The sequence below is a fragment of the Leuciscus leuciscus genome (genome assembly GCF_965113295.1).
Source record: "Leuciscus leuciscus genome assembly, chromosome: 15".
NCBI classification, from domain to species: Eukaryota; Metazoa; Chordata; class Actinopteri; order Cypriniformes; family Leuciscidae; genus Leuciscus; species Leuciscus leuciscus.
In genome coordinates, this window is record NC_138739.1 from 4528327 (window position 1) to 4546855 (window position 18529).

General features: G+C 39.2%; 1 protein-coding gene across 1 annotated transcript in view; it reads left to right on the forward strand.

Annotated features, from left to right (window-relative positions):
- The first annotated feature begins 5873 nt into the window (after positions 1–5873).
- LOC309476083 (uncharacterized protein) overlaps positions 5874–18529 on the forward strand; it is a 98876-nt gene continuing 86220 nt past the window's right edge. Inside the window, exon 1 of the mRNA XM_082139244.1 lies at positions 5874–7885. Within this exon, the coding sequence (XP_081995370.1) occupies positions 6490–7650 (1161 nt within the window). The 5' untranslated portion in view covers positions 5874–6489 and the 3' untranslated portion in view covers positions 7651–7885. The remainder of the gene's footprint in view (positions 7886–18529) is intronic.

The window sequence follows — 18529 nt, forward strand, 5'->3', positions numbered from 1 at the left end:
TTGAGAAATTATTAATTCATTCAAACTTTAACAATTCAGTAATTTATTGCTCTTGATCTCAAAAAAAAAAAAAGAAGTAAACATAGCTTTAAGAAAATGAAACATATTGCTTTTGTATAACAGAACAAGTTCTTCAAGATTCAATTACCTGTCTTTATTCATGACATTCTCAATATGCATGTCTGAAGTAACTCCTGGTTCAACACAAGGCTCATGGTGGCTTAATACAGCGGGGGAAATAAGTATTGAACACGTCATCATTTTTCTCAGTAAATATATTTCCAAAGGTGCTATTGACATGAAATATTCACCAGATGTTGGTAACAACCCAAGTAAGCCATACATACAAAGAAACAAACAAAAATAAGTTCAGAAATTAAGTTATGTGTAATAATGTGAAATGACACAGGAAAAAAGTATTGAACACATGAAGAAAGGGAGGCGCAAAAGTCTCAAGTCTCAAGTCTCGTTTATTTATATAGCCCTTTCTACTACAACGTAGACCAAAGGACTGTACATCTAAAAGCAAGAAAAAACATACAAAAAACAAAATATGCAATGACAGAGTCAAGAATTAAAAGAAATACAAATACGTTTTCACACAAATTTTAAAAACATCAACTGACGGTGCAGATCTAATATCAGGGGGAAGAGCATTCCACAGTCTAGGGCCAACGACTGAAAAAGCTCGATCCCCTTTAGTTTTAAGACGAGTTCAAAGAGCAGTAAACAATTAAAGGACCTTTGAGATCTACCAGAGTTCATAAGCACCAAATCCTTGATATATTCCGGGGCCAACTCGTGAACAGCTTTATAAACATATAACAAAACCTTATACTGTATCCGATATTTCACAGGGAGCCAATGAAGCCTTTTCAAAACAGGTGTAATATGCTCCCTTTTCTTAATACCAGTAAGGAGCCTCGCTGCAGCGTTTTGAACCAGCTGCAATCTTGAAATAAGAGATTGACTAATTCCTACATATAGAGCATTACAGTAATCCAAGTGTGTGGAGATGAATGCGTGAATCACTGTTTCCAGATCAGGAACAGACAAAAAAGATATCATTTTCGCAATAGTCCTTAACTGATAAAAACAATTTTTTACCACATTTTTAACCTGATGGTCAAACATAAGAGCAGAGTCAAAAATTACACCTAAATTTCTTATTTTAGGCTGAACATATGTTTCCCATATACCTAGAAAATCGGTTAAACCACTGTCATCCTTCTTCATCCCAAACACCATGACTTCAGACTTGCTGGCATTTAACTGCAAGCAGTTTTGCTGTAACCAACTAGCCACCTCCTTTAAACAAGCAACCAGGGATAAATTAGGGCTTGATCCTCCAGCTCCAATCGGTAAGTAAATCTGAATGTCATCGGCATATAGGTGATATGATATACCATATTTCTTGAAAATTTGGCCTAGAGGCAGCAAAAACAGAGAAAAGAGAATAGGTCCCAGAATTGAACCCTGAGGTACTCAGGTACTCCTACAATCCAGAGAAACTGACCCGGAGATAAAAATCCCCAACCCTGAAAGAAATTGAACGCCCCCTTAAATATGAGGAAAACCATTTTAAAACCGTCCCTCTCAGCCCTACAACGTGTTCCAAACGATTAATAAGAATATCGTGATCAATTAAATCAAAAGCTGCACTAAGATCCAACATGATTAGAGCCCCAGTATTGCCCGAGTCTGCAATAAGTAATAAATCATTTGAGACTCGCAGTAAAGCTGATTCAGTACTGTGTCCTGCCCAAAAACCAGACTGAAAGACATCTAACACCTCGTTTCTAGCCAAAAAAGAACTTAACTGAGATTAAACTACCTTTTCCAAAATTTTGGAGATACAAGGCAGCTTTGAAATGGGCCGATAATTATTAAAATCCAACGGGTCAAGAGTAGGCTTTTTAAGAAGGGGCTGAAAAACCGCCTGCTTAAAACTTAAAGGAAAAGTGCCTGTATAAAGACTGCAATTAACAATAGGGATCTTCGCCGTGACGTCACGACGCGGTTACATGCGCTCTGGTTGGCAGAAGAAAAGTAATAGCCGCTTGCTGCGCAGCGCAAACACAGAACAAAAATGGTTGTGTCGTGCTGTGTGATCGGCAAGATTGGTTACTGTACTGTGTGTATCATCTGTGTACATACCCTTATAAATTAAGGGCAAATTATTGTATTTTCATACATTTTTACGTATGTTAACCAATGTTATATACAGGGCCTGAAGTTAACTTTTTTGACTACCAGCCACTGTGACTTTTTACCAGACAGTTTTTTTTTTTTTGGCCTCATAAAAGGTGAAAAAAAGGAATTGCACAAACATTTGTTCTTTAACTTGTAAGAATACACATTTAAGTGCTGTCAAGTTATTAACGAGATCCATACAAGTAATAATAACTACAGATATAGACCTAATGCAGCTCGTATGTAAACAAATTACACGTGGCTGTGTTGATGGCTGGGCAGCTGTTAGATACAGCGTTCAGGAACCGTTAAGCAGAACTAAATTAATATTGTTATTACTGGTGAAGTTACCGGGTAGGCTACCGGACATTTTCTCATCGGTTCCCAACTCCCAACATCTGTGCAACTGTCATTGTACTGCCTATGTCAGCGTTGCATTATCTCATCTCATCTCATCTCACCAACAGTTTAATACTTAATTCACACATTCAAACGTAGTCAGAGAAGGGCCTCATCTTTCTCTCCGATCACATACGTTCCGAAACACTCAAACTGCGCTGCTTTCACAGATGCTTTGTTTACTCCAGTAATGTGCCGCCAGATTTTTTAGCTGTAAATCCAACTAAATTGCTGACTTCGTTTAAATGTCAAAGAACAAAAAAAAATTCTCACTCAGGTGATATGGATCAGGCAGAGAACATGAACCCTGGTTATATAAAAGCTTAATTATATCTCTTTTTAGCTTCTTCGGACAAATAATTAACATATGCTGACAAAACACAGGTATACTGCTGTATATATGCGACATGTTTTGGTTCTTTCTGCCAACCAGTTCGCGCCCACGCCCATATCGTGACGTCACATTTGACTCCGGCGAACATCCCTATAGCAGTAATACAAGGCCCAGTGTAATCGAATGTTGCAGCCAACAAATCAAAAGGCAAAACATCCCAACTAGCAGCTGGGCGTTTCAACTTACCAACAATAAGACTAATATCCTTAATTGAAACCAAATCAAATTTATCAAACGTGCTGACATTTTTTTAAATGTCTCCTGTCAAGCCATTCCAGTCATGAAAACCAGATCTAATTGTGTTAACTTTGTCTAAAAAAACATTTAAAAACTTCTCACAACACTCAGTAGATGGTAGTATAGAGACAGTATTTGAGTTTAAAAACCTATTAATAGATTGAAACAAAATTTTAGGTGATTTTGAATGCTGTGATATAATTTTGGAAAAAAATGCTGATTTAGCATCCTTTACAGCCTTCTGATAACCCATACGTAAATCACGTAAAATCTGTTGCGAGATCATAAGTTTATCCTTTTTCCAAGCCCGTTCTGCTCGCCTACACTGCTGTCTAAGAGCCAGAGTTTGTTCATTTAACCACGGCTGATGATTAACCTTACTATGCTTGATCTTATATGGAGCAACAGAGTCTAAAACTCCAGAACACACAGAATTAAAAGCCATAAGTAACTCATCAGGATCTGCCGTAATAGCTACAGACTCAGGCCATGATACATCAGAAAGAGTAATAAAAATATCACCAAATGCCTGAGGTGTAGACTGAGTGATTGTACGGAGCGTATAAGAAGGCTGATGCTCCACCTTCTCAATTTGCACATTTACATTAAAAGTAACAGGCAAATGATCTGAAATACAGGCATCATTAACAACAACATCACAGATAGACAGACCTAAAGAAAAAACAAGGTCCAAAGTATGTCCTTTTTCATGTGTGGGACCAAATACTGAATACGAGTCCATCAGATCAGAAAACTCCTTCACCAAAGGCTTCCCAGGGCAGCGAATATGAATGTTAAAATCCCCAATAAGTAAAATATGATCAGACAATAATAAAATAGTAGAGAAGAACTCAGAAAATTCCTGAATAAAAACTTGGCTATACTTTGGAGGTCGATAAACAACTACTCCCAAAACAGACTTATAAAACTCAAGTCTTAATAACTGAACCTCAAAGCTCGAGTAACATGCGGTCGATAAACGGTGACATTTATACTGCTGCTTACAAACAGTAGCTAAACCCCCACCACGACCCATCAGTCTCGGGGTATTAATTAACATATAGTCAGATGGACAAATTTCCTCGCAAGGACTACACTCATCCCGATTTATCCATGTCTCTGTAATAAATAGGAAGTCCAAGACATTATGCAATATAAAATCATTTAAAATGAATGTCTTGTTTGAAATCGAGCGCGCATTTACGCGACATCTGTAAAGTCTGTACAATTCTCTTCTGATTATTCTTTTCACTCCTCTATCAGAAATCTTGCGAGGAGCACTGGTCGAGGCAAATTTATGGTGAAATTATTGTCTTTCCACATCCGTATTATGGCCCCAAAAGTGCTCACTGGACCATTCAGAAGCTTAGAATGGCGCCTATAACCAATGCCATCATTATGTTTTGCAACAATTAGGTTGCGAAGGTCTTGAGTCAGCTCTTTGCTTTTACCCATCATGAGATGTGTCTTGTGTGACATCTTGGCAATGAGACCTTTTTGTAGGCCATCATTTGGGACTGAACCAGCTGTTATTAATTTCCACTGACAGGGGGCTGGATTGCTTTTTAATTACTGTAAGTTTTCAGCAGTTGTTTTGGCTTTCCATGCCTTTTTGCGCCTCCCTTTCTTCATGTGTTCAATACTTTTTCCCTGTGTCATTTCACATTATTACACATAACTTAATTTCTGAACTTATTTTTGTTTGTTTCTTTGTATGTATGGCTTACTTGGGTTGTTACCAACATCTGGTGAATATTTCATGTCAATAGCACCTTTGGAAATATATTTACTGAGAAAAATGATGACGTGTTCAATACTTATTTCCCCCGCTGTATGCAAAATACCAACTTTTAAGGTGAAATTAAGCATTATTTGTGCCATTTTTTAAGGCCGACATACATATTCAATCAATATCACTCTTAAATGTTCCTAGTGTAAATATGATATGTGATGTATTCCATATTACATAATAACTAAGAAAAACACCATTGCAAGTTGTCTGAGATTTCATTTTTTTATGCAAATTAAGCATTTGTTCTCTAAATTCTAAGACGGGAAAAAAACACCATGAAACTTCCCTTGAACAGATCTACAGATCACATCTTGTTTCTGTATATTTTCTTTCATGTTTGTAGCTTAATTGCTTTGCTTTTTTTCTGTTAGATTTTTAGTTCTGTAGTTCACTCCCTCTGTAAATTGTTTTTTGTAAATTGTTTTATACCTTTCTAGTTTGCTTGTGTGCCATTTGTCTGTGGAATTTAATTTTGATTAGTATTTCTTTCTGCAGTCCTTTTCCAAGTTCTTTGGTTACCCCTTGCCTTGGTATACTTGAGGACTACAACTCCACATTTAAACAATGACATTGGTCATCACTCTGACATGCACACATTGCAGTGCATAACAGCCCTGATTTTCGGCATTTGCACTGGCGTGTTGTGTATTGTTTTTTACAGGTACACAGGATCATTTCCAGGCAACTTTCAGGTATTGGATTCTGTGACATAAGAATGGGCATGTTTCCATCCCATGTCCAAGGGTGAAGGAAGCTCAGGTGTGGCATAGTGAGCATTTCTCCAAACCATTGCCTGGTAGTGTATTCTCAGCAGATGGAAGTGGAGTGCATCGCTTGTCGCCGGCATTGCTTCTGGACGACCTGCCTCATAGGCCGTAACAAGGCGTTTAAGGACGTTTCGGTCAGCCTTTACGACGGTTCTGTTGTCTTTGATTTTAGGATTTTTGGCCACTTCATACAGAGATGCAAATGTTTTAGCTTTGCTCTCATGTAGGGTTGCATGGATTGGGACCTCTGGTTTATCTTTGTCCTCAGGAACAATCATCCTTTTCTCAATGAATGAATTCACTTTTTCTTGTCCTAGGTCTTTGGCAGAAAGTAATGAGCTTTGGATAGCCTCTGTGGCAACGTCTTTCGTGGCGAGATTTTGCAATGAGCCTGGTGAGACTGAACCAAACACTTTGAATCCTTTGAAGACCAAAACCAATGCCATTTCGTCTCTGTTGTCTCTCTTTTCACTGGATTTGGTAGCTTCATTGTGGACGTAAGCTCATTACTTAAGAGCAAAGCTAAAACAGTTGCATCTCTGTATGAAGTGGCCAAAAATGCTAAAATCAAAGACAACAGAACCGTCGTAAAGACTGACCGAAACGTCCTCAAACGCCTTGTTACGGCCTATGAGGCAGGTCGTCCAGTTGACTTACCAGCTGTCCTAAAATACGAGCTTCTGCCAGTTCCCATATCCCTTGCTGAAATGAATGGGACCCTTCGCACTGGAAACAAGTCTGTATTGGTAAATAAGTTAACAGAAGACATAGTCTGTCCTGAGGCTATTGAACTTCCCGACATGTCATCTTGCCTCATCATAGATGAACAGGCACTGGTGGTTGCCCTAGGAAAGCCAGACAAAGCAGTAACATTTGGAGATTTGGCTGACACATTTGTCAGAGCAGTATTGAAAGCAGGATGTTCCTATAAACAGATAGACGTTGTGTTTGACAGATACAGAGAAGAGACCATCAAGGGTGCTACCAGGACACGACGCACAAAAGCAGCTCAACCATTCAGACGACTTGTTGAGGGTCGTGATGTGCATCTTCTGAAAAACTGGACCAACTTCCTGTCCCTCCCTGACAACAAAGCTGATCTTGCCAATCTACTCTCTGAAGAACTATGTGCTCAGGCAACAGATGATAAAGAGATAGTTGTTGCTGGTGGGTTCAGAGACAAAGAAACGGAGGTTAGGTCATCGAAAGCAACAACCAACCTGACTCATCTGAGAGCCACACACGAAGAGGCAGATACCCGATTGGTATTACATGCAGTGCACTGCCAGTCAGACACAGTAGTCGTGTCATCTAGAGACACTGATGTGCTTGTGATTCTGGTTTCCCATTTCCCACACGTAGCATGTAAAAAACTCTGGCTGTTGTCTGGTACCACAAGGAAGCCACAATATATACCCATTGATGCTGTTTTTAACAAACTGCCAAAGGATTCAGCACCAAGCCTTGTAGCATTTCATGCACTAACTGGTTGTGATACCACATCATACATTGCATGTCACACCAAAAGTACATCGTGGAAAGTCTGGAAAATGCACCATCAATTGCTCAGCAACCTCGGAATTGGTGATCTCACGGAGAAGACTCAAAGGTCTTCAGAGGCTTTTGTCTGCAGAATATATGATGTGCATAAAACAGACTCTGTTGATGCAGCAAGGCATATACTTTTCTCCAGGACAGGTAAACCAGAAGCAATGCCGGCGACAAGCGATGCGCTCCACTTCCTGTGTACCTGTAAAAAACAATGCACAACACGCCAGTGCAAATGCCGAAAATCAGGGCTGTTATGCACTGCAATGTGTGCATGTCAGAGTGATGACCAATGTCCTTGTTTAAATGTGGAGTTGTAGTCCTCAAGTATACCAAGGCAAGGGGTAACCAAAGAACTTGGAAAAGGACTGCAGAAAGAAATACTAATCAAAATGAAATTCCAAAGACAAATGGCACACAAGCAAACTAGAAAGGTATAAAAACAATTTACCAAAAACAATTTACAGAGGGAGTGAACTACAGAACTAAAAATCTAACAGAAAAAAGCAAAGCAATTAAGCTACAAACATGAAAGAAAATATACAGAAACAAGATGTGATCTGTAGATCTGTTCAAGGGAAGTTTCATGGTGTTTTTTCCCCTATTCACCTGGGTTTTTTGCATTAAAAAAAAAAGAAATCTCAGACAACTTGCAATGGTGTTTTTCTTAGTTATTATGTAATATGGAATACATCACATATCATATATACACTGGGAACATTTAAGAGTGATATTGATTGAATATGTATGTCGGCCTTAAAAAATGACACAAATAATGCTTAATTTCACCTTAAAAGTTGGTATTTTGCATATATATATATATATATATATATATATATATATATATATATATATATATACATAAAAAAGGCAGTGAGCCTCCATTAAATCTTTGCTCTGACCCTTGACTATCGATCTAGAAACTTAATTTCCTCATCTTGATTGCCTACTTACAAAAAAACTAGGGGAAAATGGTCCAATGACTGAGCAAGATAGACAATTTGGTGGCCATTTTGATATGCAAATTAGAAGGTAAAAAACTCAAAATTTCGCTTGGGTACCATTTTTTTGGGGGGACTCAGCACCCTTGAAATATGTAAGGTAGGCCGGTTCCTGACTTGTACCCATAAATGCTCCTCACTTCTTAAAGAAGGCCATTTTTCTGAAATCCGTCTAGTCTATATGGAGTAGACTGCAGTCTGTGAGTTACTAGAGGACTTTAGGGATAACTGTCAGCACAGTCCCTCGGCAACTTCGTACTACTGATCACCGTTTTACAAAAGGATTAATAGTTTGGAGTGAAGCATACGTACAATTGGTAAGTGACAAGGTTTTATGGAGTTATAGTATGCAACATAAGTTGATTGAGTTATAGGCTAATGTTACCGCTACAGCTACCGCGATGTCTTGGAGATTCAACCAGATAACAAAATATGTCTTGAAACGACACCTCCGGCCATTTGGTCGGGTCATTGACCCAGTTTTTAATTAAATAAGGGCTATCATAACCTATTGCAGTAAATTTTACAATGTACCGTTGCCGGTCGGCAGGCGTCAATGACTCGCAATACCACATTTTTGTCAATCAAATACACACGATGTTCGCAGTGTTTTCCGACTGTATGTATTAATCCGGATACATTTGAAAAGGGCGTTTTCGTTTAAAAACGCTCTCCGTCCACAAGCGTTTTCGGACGTTTCAGTGTGGATGAGAAACTTTTGAAAAACGGCTGAAAACGCTAAATTCACCTTTACTGCGCATGCGTAAAAACTCACGAAAGATCACTGAGATGATTCAGACGGAAAAATAAATAATGAAGTTATCGCGCAATTCTTCTGACAGGTTAATTTTATTTAGTAAAATATCTCACCATTCACTGATGCGGTCCAGGTCGCACACAGTCACCATATGTTTGGTCAAAACTCGACTGCTCTCATCTATTGCTGCAGGACAGCAAATGTGAGTAAATCTGTCATCTTTGCAGGACTGTGATATGAAGAGTGTGCAACGTAGAATATTTTTAGCAAAAGTGTGAAAGTGAATAGCACATAACAGGCACAATACTGGTATAAACATGAATATCTATTGGTACAATATGCGTCACATGACTAAATTTACGTCATCGTTTTTAAATACCACCGGCTTCACAGTCCACACTACAACGCGAAAATGGCGTTTTCAAATGTATCCACTTTGGAGAGCGTTTTCAAAAAAGCTTTGTTTTCATTAAACGCAATCTCAGTGTGGACGGAAGGCCAAAACGGAGAGAAAAATATACGTTTTCAAACGAAAACGTATTAGTGTGGACATGGCCTTAGATGTTGAGAATGTCCTCCTGCTGTCCAGAAATAATAATGCTGCTTCCTCAAGTAAACTGGACTGGTCAAGAGTAAAGAGGTGGTGGCTGAATACTGTTAATATAATATTGCTCTGCCTCATGAGGCCCTAATGTGCTCAGATATGAATTGTAAGGATGTGCAACATGTGGAAAAACTCTGTGCCATGTATGATGGTATTGTGAAATGTCTTAATGCTTCCAGTGAACCCTTTTGTAAAAGTAAATGTAAGGTACTTAACATCAGACCTGGGTGGAATGAGTTTGTGGCTGAGCAGTATGCTGAAGCAAGAGAGGCCTTTAGACTTTGGTCAGAGGCAGGTAAGCCTAGACATGGGGAATTGCTAGATATGAAAAAACGGACAAATGCTAGAGTTAAGTATGCACTCCGTTTTATTAAGAAAAATGAAAACACAATGAGAGCAGACTCGCTAGCCAGAAAGCTACAGAACCATAGACAGTATAAGAAGTGGACAGAGTCATCTCATTGGAACTCAATTGAGACAAGTGAAGCCCGTTTTCAGCGATTTCTTAGGACTTCCGTTCCTGACGCGCAGACTCAAACCGAGCTTGACGACGTAGATGTGACGTGAGCAACCCGTCTGTCCTCTAGTAGCTGTGCCGAGAGAAATCTGAATCATTCCCTTCCGAATCTTGCAGAGACGGAGAGTGTGAGTAGGAGCTGTCCATGAGCTAGGAGCAGGAGAAACTTTTGCTAGGTATTCTGATTAATTGTTTTGTAATTTTGCCTCTACGTCTCCCCGATTGACCGCGAGCTTCTCCTCCTGTCCATACGGTAATCTCTCTACTGTGCGACAGAGAGTCGCGTGGTTATGACGCAATCGTTAGCCTACTTTTACAAAAACTGCTTCTACGGGGCCATAACGTAAGATACAAGGTAATGGAGCCTTTTATACATTGTCGTGTTTCTTTAGAAATAAATAATGGACAAATGGAGTCTTCAAACGCCTCAGGTGTAAAGTTATTCGCTGTCAAAGTGACGCCAAAATGAATGGGAGTCAATGGGATGCTAACAGCAGGTGAAGTTCTGCTACAAGATGGTGGCACGCGGCCGGCTTCAACTTCCGGTCGACTTCCTTCCCGCTTGTACAGAACAACAACCTTACTGACTTTTGGCAAGAGGTCAAAGTAATGAATACCAGTGTGAAGTGCTCTCTGTTTAGAACCTACACCACACTGCTATATAGTATATACTGCTCAATTGTGGTCTAACTATAAGAAAAGGAGTATGCAGAGGCTCAAGGTAGCATACAATGATTCAATGCGGCTGTTGCTTCGTGTCCCTAGGTGGCATAGTGCCAGTCATTTGTTTGTGTCTACTAGAGTGCCGACCTGTGAGGCACTGTTAAGACAACTGATGTTTAGTTTTATGTGTCGCCTAGACATAGGGTTGCCAACCGTTCCGTATAATACGGAATCGTTCCGTATTTGACACATAAAAGTCTTGTTCCGTATTGAACTGATACGGAACGCACTTTGTTCCGTATTTTTGAGAATCAATTCAGTGCAAATCCATGACAGACACATAGCTTCTAATATATGTCAGACTATGAACGAAGACATTAGTAGGCTATGATAAGAAAAAAACCGACGGTGCGGTAGATACTAATTTCTAATTTAACATCTTGGAACATCATCAGAGAATGCCCTTTTAATTGGTCGTTTCAGTCATTGTGAGTCACGTATCGTAGCAACGATGACGACAAGTGACAACAGCGGGAAATGTAAAAATGACTACCTCCGAGCGCCTCCGAGCAGCCGGCGAAAAAGAAAAGAGCACAAACACATAGAATTGAATGGGAAAATGACTACCCGTGGCTGGAATGCGTGAGGGACAATGAATACAAGGCCGATTGTCCGGGCACAATGTCAAGGTTCCTTGTCCGTCAGACGTCTCCAGAGGCTGATATGGTAGGCTATGTAACGTTAATCATGTGGATTTTTTAAACTCAAATATAGTTGTGAAGAGAGTGATTATATTAAAAGAGATAGTACAGGTTTAGCCTGACATTGTAAAGAAATCAAAAAAGTACACATGGAAAAAATAGCTGCACAATGTGCTTAGTCTGGAGGTTTATTTATTTCTGTGAGATTTTCCATGTGCATACATACAGGTGTTGTATTGCTTGAATGCAGTATTTGAGTGCAATATTTTAGATTTTCTTTATCAGCTGTTTTTTTATGTATTATTGTTTTGCACTGGAAAGAAAGTTAACTATAATGGAAGTATAATTATATAAATATATTTGCACTACACTTCCTTAAAATGTTGTCTAATTAAATTAAAAATAAAATTTTTTGCACTGGAAAGAACATTCTAGAAGTCTAATTCTATTGAATAAGTTCGCACAAGGCTACAGAAAACTGTTGTGTTTATTTTTCTTCAAATGCAGTCTAAGCCGATGAGTTTTGAATGTTAGGCTATATGTTGTATTTGTTTAAGTAAAAAATAAAACGTATTATAAACTAAACAAATCCATGGTTTATTGTTGGCAAAATGATCATGATAGCCTTTATAGCCTAAATTTTCTTCCATGGGGGCATGTCACCATGGACACCCCCCCCCCCCCCCCCCGTTCCTTATTTATATTTCAGACAGTTGGCAACCCTACCTAGACATGTCAGTGAACCATATAATTAAAGCCCTAGTCAGTCCTCTGAAAAGCTGTTATAGATACACTTCTAGGTTAAGAAGACATTGGTGCAATAGCCCGTATATCCTATAGGCTAATATGGAATTTTTATGTATATTTTGTATCTGTATGTGTTATATGGACCTGTGTCTGCAATAAAGCTTTATAATTAAAAGACATTAATATCTTGGAGGACATAGGGGTGAGTAAATTATCAAGAAATATAAATTCTGAAGTGAACTTATCCTTTAATATGACTCATTTTCTCATGTAATGAGACTTATATTTTTTTTATCACAAAAAGAGTCAGAGCTGCGTATGCCAAACGAGAGCCTTAGGGAGAATTCTTCTGCCTTTTAAGGACAGATCCCTTTGTAACCAGCAATTGCATTGTTTTGGTAGAAATAGCTTTGAAGTTTGCTGAACACATATTCATCTTGTATTATATTCACAATTCACATTTATTAAAATTGGATTTAATCCAGAGGCTTTAGAAAGGACTGAAGAATACCCAAAGCCACTGGAAGATTTGGGGATTTTGACGCAAGTTTTTCTCATAGTGGTGTTCATATGGCAACTAGTAAATACACTTAAACCATGTGTGTTACAACTAGCCCCACGTTAGGTCACCACCTAGTCTCGCGTAGCCAGACCTTCAGACTGACGGCAGAAGGTCTGGACTCTATCTGAGCTTTTCTTGGCCAAGGACCGCCCAAGAGGACGTTTGACTGACATGTAACCCAACCAATCACAGTTCGTTTTGTTCCGCGTCATGTTTAGGGGCGTGGCAATATAATGTCGATGTGCAACTAATAAATTATTCATTCATGAACGTTGTGCAAGTTTACTGCAACAATGGAGCCGCGAACTTCACATACTTTTTGAAAATCCAGCGTTTAATTGATCCTGGCAAGCGCTATTGTCGCAGTTGTAAACACAACGGCTTTCTTCTTCCACGAGGGGTTTTGGCATCATGGCATTTGTTTCCAGGCGGGCCGATAAAGAATGCGACACACACGTCTCCCGGACATCCTGTAGAATTCAACCAATCAGATCGCAACTTCGAAACTCCTGAAGTGTTTCCAGAAAAGTGTGCCATATGCATCAGACGTTCAGCCAACGGTTTGTGGGCGTGACGTCTGAGGCTGAGACTAGGTGGTGCCCTGCTGACCGCTATATCATGCCGGCATATGGAGGGAGGAGATGAAGCTGGTCATAGATTCATAGAGATCTTGTCTGGTTCTGGTCTTTGCTGAGTCTCTAGGAATCATGTAGTTGTCACTGCCTCTAGGCCCTTGCACACTGAGTCCGAAATTCGCGTCCGAAATTTTCGCACGTTAAAAAATAAATACGACCTCACATTATGTCAATCACGCTTGCACACTGCCTCCGAAACTTTCGTCCCTCAAAAAAAAAAAAAAAAAATCGGATCGGATCGAATATCCTTTTTCGCATCCGTAACAAGCATTTGAATGGTGTTTCTGACAGTTTAGAGCCACAGAATGAAGGGTTAGAACTGTCTACGTTAGAACTTGCACACTGTCTACGAAACTTTCGTCCGTAATAAAAAAATTCGGATCGGGTTCGATTTTCTGCGTTTTTCGCATCCACAGCCAGTATTTTGAGAGTTTTTTTGACAATTCAGAGCCACCGTACAAGCGAACGACAAAAAAAAAATCCAGAATGGCGTCTGACAAGTTGACACTTCGTCTCGCAGCACAAAGTACTGTATTGAAAACAAAAACGTGTGTGTGTGTGTCCATACCTTAGAAAAACTGCCAGTCTCTGTTCAGGATCGATTGGTTCACGGAAATTGGTGGTGGTCTTTTTAATATGTGGCTCCAGTATCGCTAGCAAAGCATCAAACTGTTCCACTGACATTCTGAGGTAAATTTTTGAATCGCTCGGGATAATTTCGCAACTCCTTGATAAGGAGGTGAAACTCTCCTTCCTCTCGGCGCAATCTCAGGATTGGATGGACCCAATATTTCCTCTTTCTTTTTCTCTTTTTAAGAAGAAAGAGGGCAACAAAATCATCCTCACTGCTTGACGAATCCATTTTGTGTTTTTTACCTCAAAGGTTTAATAAATACGCATCGGACTCAGTGTGCAAGGTTTCTGTGCGTGACAAATTTTAAGGCTGACGAACACGAAAAAACACATACGAAAATTTTGGACTAGTGTGCAATGGCCTTGACGGATACGAAAAAACGCATGCGAAAATTTAGGATTCAGTGTGCAAGGACCTTAAGAGGAATGGCATCTAGGCTAATATCAGTCTGTCTGTCTCGTTCTTGTAGTCAACTGTATCTGGTCCATATCCAAATCAAATCAGATGGAGGGCCTGAACCGTACGATGACCTCAGTGTAGCCCTGAATGTCAGCAGACAGATGCCACCTTTCCACTACACACGACATTCGCATTCGATTGTCGCATTTCGCCCCCTGGTGTCAGTCGCACGGAACTTTGAAATTGGTCGTTTTGCAACCGTTACACTCGGCTATTCACAATGGTAAAATGAATGATTTTAATGAATGTAATGCATGTATGAATATATCCACACAAAACAAAACATATCCAATACATCTATTATAAAAAATAGTCGATTTTATAGAGCTAATCAATATAAATATTGATTTAATAATGATACAAATATTTTTTTTCAGCCATAATTATTAATAACCGTCATTTTGCAGGAATAGCGTTCACATTAAAGTATTCAAATATTGTTAATTCTAGCTTTGCGCGCATAGTTTTGATTAGAATACATCACATCCGGTCGACCGGTCGCATACGGTCTAGCCGCAGAAGTTCAGATATTTCAACGCATCCGAAGATCAAATCGGATCCGAAAATTTCCCCATACGCATATGATCGGAACTCCCCGCAGCTCCCGTACGACTCTCCATTGGAAATTATTGACTTCCGGTCCGATGGCCGTCGTTTGTCGTGTGCAGTGAAAAGGCGGCTTTATCAAGGAGTTGCGAAATTATCCCGAGCGATTCAAAATTTACCTCAGAATGTCAGTGGAACAGTTTGATGCTTTGCTAGCGATACTGGAGCCACATATTAAAAAGACCACCACCAATTTCCGTGAACCAATCGATCCTGAACAGAGACTGGCAGTATGGACACGCACACACACACACACACACACACGGCCGGCGGAAGCGCTGGGCAGACAGAACAGCTGTATACAGGTTATATTTTATACCCAAATAATGATGGATTTTGTCGTTCGCTTGTACGGTGGCTCTGAATTGTCACAAAAACTCTCAAAATACTGTCTGTGGATGCGCAGAACTGAAACTGCGTTTTTATAGACCCTTTTACAAGCCCACGTGATCAAATAGTTGCGCGCGCATTTTGGCAACGGAAGTGGTGTTGTTCCCCACTGGCTCTAACGTGTAAGCAACTCCGATAGTTTATCAAAACGGTTTCCCGGCATCAAAATGTCTGGTTGTTGCGTTTACGGTTGCACTAATCGATATTCCACCAAGGGGCTTAAAAACGCAGAAAATCGAACCCGATCCGGATTTTTTTATTACGGACGGAAGTTTCGTAGACAGTGTGCAAGCGTGATTGACATAACGTGAGGTCGAATTTTTTTTTTAACGTCCGAAAATGTCGGATGCGAATTTCGGACTCAAAGTGTGCAATGGCCTTAAGAGTGGTTGCTAAGGGTGTTGTGCAGTGATACACAGAATAGTTTAGTGAAGCGGCCAAAACCGTGTTTTATCGTGAATAAAACACAGCTATTGACCAATCAGAATCAAGGACTGGAACTAACTGTTTTACAGAATACAATTTATTTTGAATTTGTCAGTCTTTTATCAGATTTATCAATTGTTATAATACATTTCTGTTTGTGCTGGTCAGTTATGAACAATAAGTAATATTGAACTACTAGCAAAAACTGGAGAGAATTGGGTGGGCCTGAGGAAACTTTTCTTAAAACTTGAAAGCCCTGGTCACAAGTAATAACCTCCAGGTTTCCTGGAAGTGTAATAAAAACAAACATCGTCACGGCTGCTTCCTGATGGTTTAGAGAACAATTACTCAGTGTGGCCCCTGGAGCCCAATCATCTCAGACAATAGCACAACAGCGAGCGTGTTAAGTATATGCCAGAAACAACCCAAAAAAAAAGTATAAATGCAACATCCGTTAGCTCTGCAGAGCCAGGCGAAAGTATAACATTGGATTCGAAATGCAGGTGTCATGAGAAATCGAGTTCCCCCCAGGAATCGGGTCTTCTTTAGGACCCAGGCGGTAATGCCAGATCAAAAGTTATTGTGATGTCTTGACTAATTATAATCTATTTATAATCATAACCTTAGTGCACAAACAACATTCTTGAAATATAAAATGAACGCCCATGTATTGTATAATAAAAAAAAATGGAAAAACAGCCATGCCTAACAATGGATAAGGATTGTTGCAACATACTATGTTCTATAAAAGTAATTTAAAATGAATTTTACGCAGTAGTAATGTGGTACAGTATTGGCTATAATAATACTATAATGTTTTTTCAATAAATTAAGAAATATTTTGTAATTGGGAAATATATTAAACATACCTAATATAATCTAAGATAAGCTGGCAGGCTAATCGGGTAGATGTGTGCTATGCTACGTAAACTATATAAAAAAACGGTAAGAAGGTACTAATGAACCACGTAATTTAAAATACATTAATGATTATTAACACACACTTTTAACAATATAAATCATAACGTGTAGGGGGGATGAAAAAAATGTTTTGTGTATTGTGATTGTCAAAACATTTTAGTAACTAAACTGAATTTTATTAGGTTTAGTGACAACATGCAGCCAATATTCGGGTTATGGTCGGGTTAAGGTCACTATTTGGGTTTCTGAAACATTCGGAATAACCCGTTTACATGCGTGAGTAGAGAGAGTTACTCCTGTATACATGGAATTTGTAATCAATTGGCAATATCCCGATGTAAACGGCGACGCACGGTTAGCGTCTGGACGCACGGACAACGTTAAGACGCAATGTGCGTCATTTACGATTCTTCTTCCTGTATCCAAAGGCAACAACAACAGCAGCAGCATGCGGATAATGAATAGTTCGGGGCAGATAGCGATCGCCTTTGTTTGCGCCTTCCTCCTCGCTCCAAAAGTGTGGTGCTGTGCTGCGTCTCGCCATGTTTACCTCTACTTCTTGTTTACTTCCGGTATACTGCACGCGGGTTTCTGTATGCGCCGTCTCTACTCAAAAGACCAAGATTCCTTGCGAATAGAACATGCGCAGAACACAAATCAATGTCCCTTTTGATGGGGATATGCCGATACGCGTTTACATGACCAAATATTCGGGTTAGAAAGGGGGTACCCCAGGGATCATATCCGGGTTTTTAAAAACCGGGATATGAGCATATCCGGGTTTTTGCCGGTGTTTACATGGCCGTGCGCGACCGGGTTATTGGTAATATCCCGGTTTTGAACGGGTTATTGGCTGCATGTAAACGTAGTTTACATATGGTACAATTCTGGTAAGCTACGCTTTTTTTATTATTTCAATTCAATTAAATTATTGTGATTTGATTTAATATTGACTCATTTGGATAAATATTAGGTACACAAGATGTACCCAGAGATGGGCATAAATACATACATGGGAATGTAATTAAATACAAATACAAAATACTGTGTGAAAAAAATTATTTAAATACAAATACAGTATTTTGTATTTTGAAAATACACACAATACATGTGAAATTGGCCGTCCAGTGCAGGGATAGGTCACAGTGAATGAAGAAACTACACAGGCCTACTGACTTATCATTCCTAACCTCATCTCTGCCCTCTCTTTCTTTCTTTCTTTCTTTCTTTCTGGCAATTACAAATAAACTTAAGCAAAATAGCAGCCATTTATATACTTATTTCTGGTTACAATGTAGTCTATTACCTGTGGTGAACACTATTACAAAATTCATACTGTATGTAAAACTGTGGGAACCTTTTCTGCTATCCAGCAAAGAATATGGATGGGTGATATGACCAAAATCTCCATTTTACTTCACAGTAACAATATCATGGTTTCACAATTCTCAATATCAGTTTTTGTTTTTGTTTTGTTGTTGCAGGAAGTCCAATGCTTTTAAAGTAATTGTATGTTTATTTTATGTAAAGTTATTTGTTTCTATAAGTTTATTAAAATTAGAAAGTGTATCTAAAT